This window comes from Sinocyclocheilus anshuiensis, unplaced genomic scaffold (assembly GCF_001515605.1).
Source record: "Sinocyclocheilus anshuiensis isolate Anshui unplaced genomic scaffold, SAMN03320099.WGS_v1.1 scaffold299, whole genome shotgun sequence".
In the NCBI taxonomy this organism is placed as follows: domain Eukaryota; kingdom Metazoa; phylum Chordata; class Actinopteri; order Cypriniformes; family Cyprinidae; genus Sinocyclocheilus; species Sinocyclocheilus anshuiensis.
The window spans coordinates 928,065-929,536 of record NW_015552565.1 but is presented as its reverse complement, the minus strand read 5'-3'; the positions used below and the strand labels follow the sequence as shown (position 1 = coordinate 929,536).

Below are 1,472 nucleotides of genomic sequence, written 5' to 3'. Positions count from 1 at the left end.
AAAAATTGACCCTTATGACTGGTTTTGTGGTCCAGGGTCACATATGATGCCTCGGCTCACTGAAGACTGGCAGTAGATCATGAAAGAGCCATATTCAGCTTCATAAGCAGCTGTTTGTAGTGCGAGAGCATAGTTGGCATGTATTGCTTTTGACAAATTTGGCCGCACCGAGATGATGTGCTGCTGCTCTCCTGCTCCATCGATGTAAATCTTGAAGGGCGGGGTTTCGGATATACAGGGGGCGTGGTTAACGAAACATAACTTTCAGAGCGGTCGACGCCGTCTCCAAATCTACATTAACATAAAATATATTTTTGCTGAGATTTGATGTAATGACAATTTTGCGTCGTGATTACGTAATGACGTCATCTCGCAATGACATCACAACGTCATTTAGCAACAAATCGACCTTCCTTTAGCAACTCCCCCTGAAAATTAGTTGGCAACACTGGTCTCTGCCAAATAAGCACCAGCAGTCAAGAAAAACTCTAGAAAAATATAGAGTTGACTATCCTGAATATTGGGTGATTTGTCATACCATGTTTTAATGCTAGAATGAAATGTATAGAGAGAGCAATATAAATCAGATTTGTTACTCATTAGAAATGCTTGTACATTGAACATAATTTGTCAAATCTTTTGTATAAAAATATTATTGTACACTGTATAGCACTCCAACTGTAATTTTACTGTACAAATGTGTTACGTGTTCTGAATTAGTACTGATCGGTAAATTATTGTTTTATCGTATACTTTTGCAGGGTAAATCTAAATTTCATAGCATCTAGAGCCAAATCTACTACAATCCACAAAGACACTTGATGAGAAAATGCTCTGTAGATTTCGGTTGCTGCAGTGTAATGAACCATTTCATGTTCATTTGTTTCTTTTGGGTGCGCAGTTACTGACTGATCTGGTGTTTGTAGTTTGAAATTAAATATAACGTTCATGAAATATGTTTCTAAACACGGGAAACGAGCGTGTGTTATTTCTGGCGCCATCCCCTGTCTTGTCTGATGTACTGCAAGCGGAAACTATAAACCGGAAACGCTTGACGCACCGTCGTGACGTCACAGCAACATGGCGCGCTCTCAGAAGGCGTGCTCACTCAAAACAAACGGCGCCGACGCTGTGCAGCACGAGAACCGCACGTTAGAGGGCATGGATCTGAGCGGAGGATCCGCGCTCGGCTTGTTCACCTGTGAGCTGTGCGAAATATCCAGCCCGTACAGCTTCTACGGGCAGAAGCCGCCAAACACGAGAGCGATAGTGTAAGTACACAAGCATTTGTGACACTGCAACGTAGCGCACGGGATATTCGGTCTTCATAGGCAAGTAAGAACGTTTGTAATATAGCTGTAGTGATATGCAGTGACTTAAACATGTATAATGGTATTATAGGCTTGAGCAAACCCGATCATCTTGACTAGTGGCAGGTGCGTAATTTGTGTGTGTGTGTGTGTGTGTGTGTG

At 42.2% G+C, this 1,472-nt stretch overlaps 1 protein-coding gene across 2 annotated transcripts in view; it reads left to right on the top strand.

Moving 5' to 3' along the window:
- Positions 1-457: 457 nt before the first annotated feature.
- The window catches only part of LOC107664868 (cysteine-rich DPF motif domain-containing protein 1-like), a 9,735-nt gene continuing 8,720 nt past the window's right edge, over positions 458-1,472 (top strand). For both annotated transcript variants that reach the window (XR_001631498.1, XM_016455550.1), the window contains exon 1: positions 458-1,271. Coding sequence is in view for 1 of the 2 variants with exons in the window: in XM_016455550.1 (XP_016311036.1) it covers positions 1,081-1,271 (191 nt within the window). In the remaining variant the exon portion in view is untranslated. The remainder of the gene's footprint in view (positions 1,272-1,472) is intronic.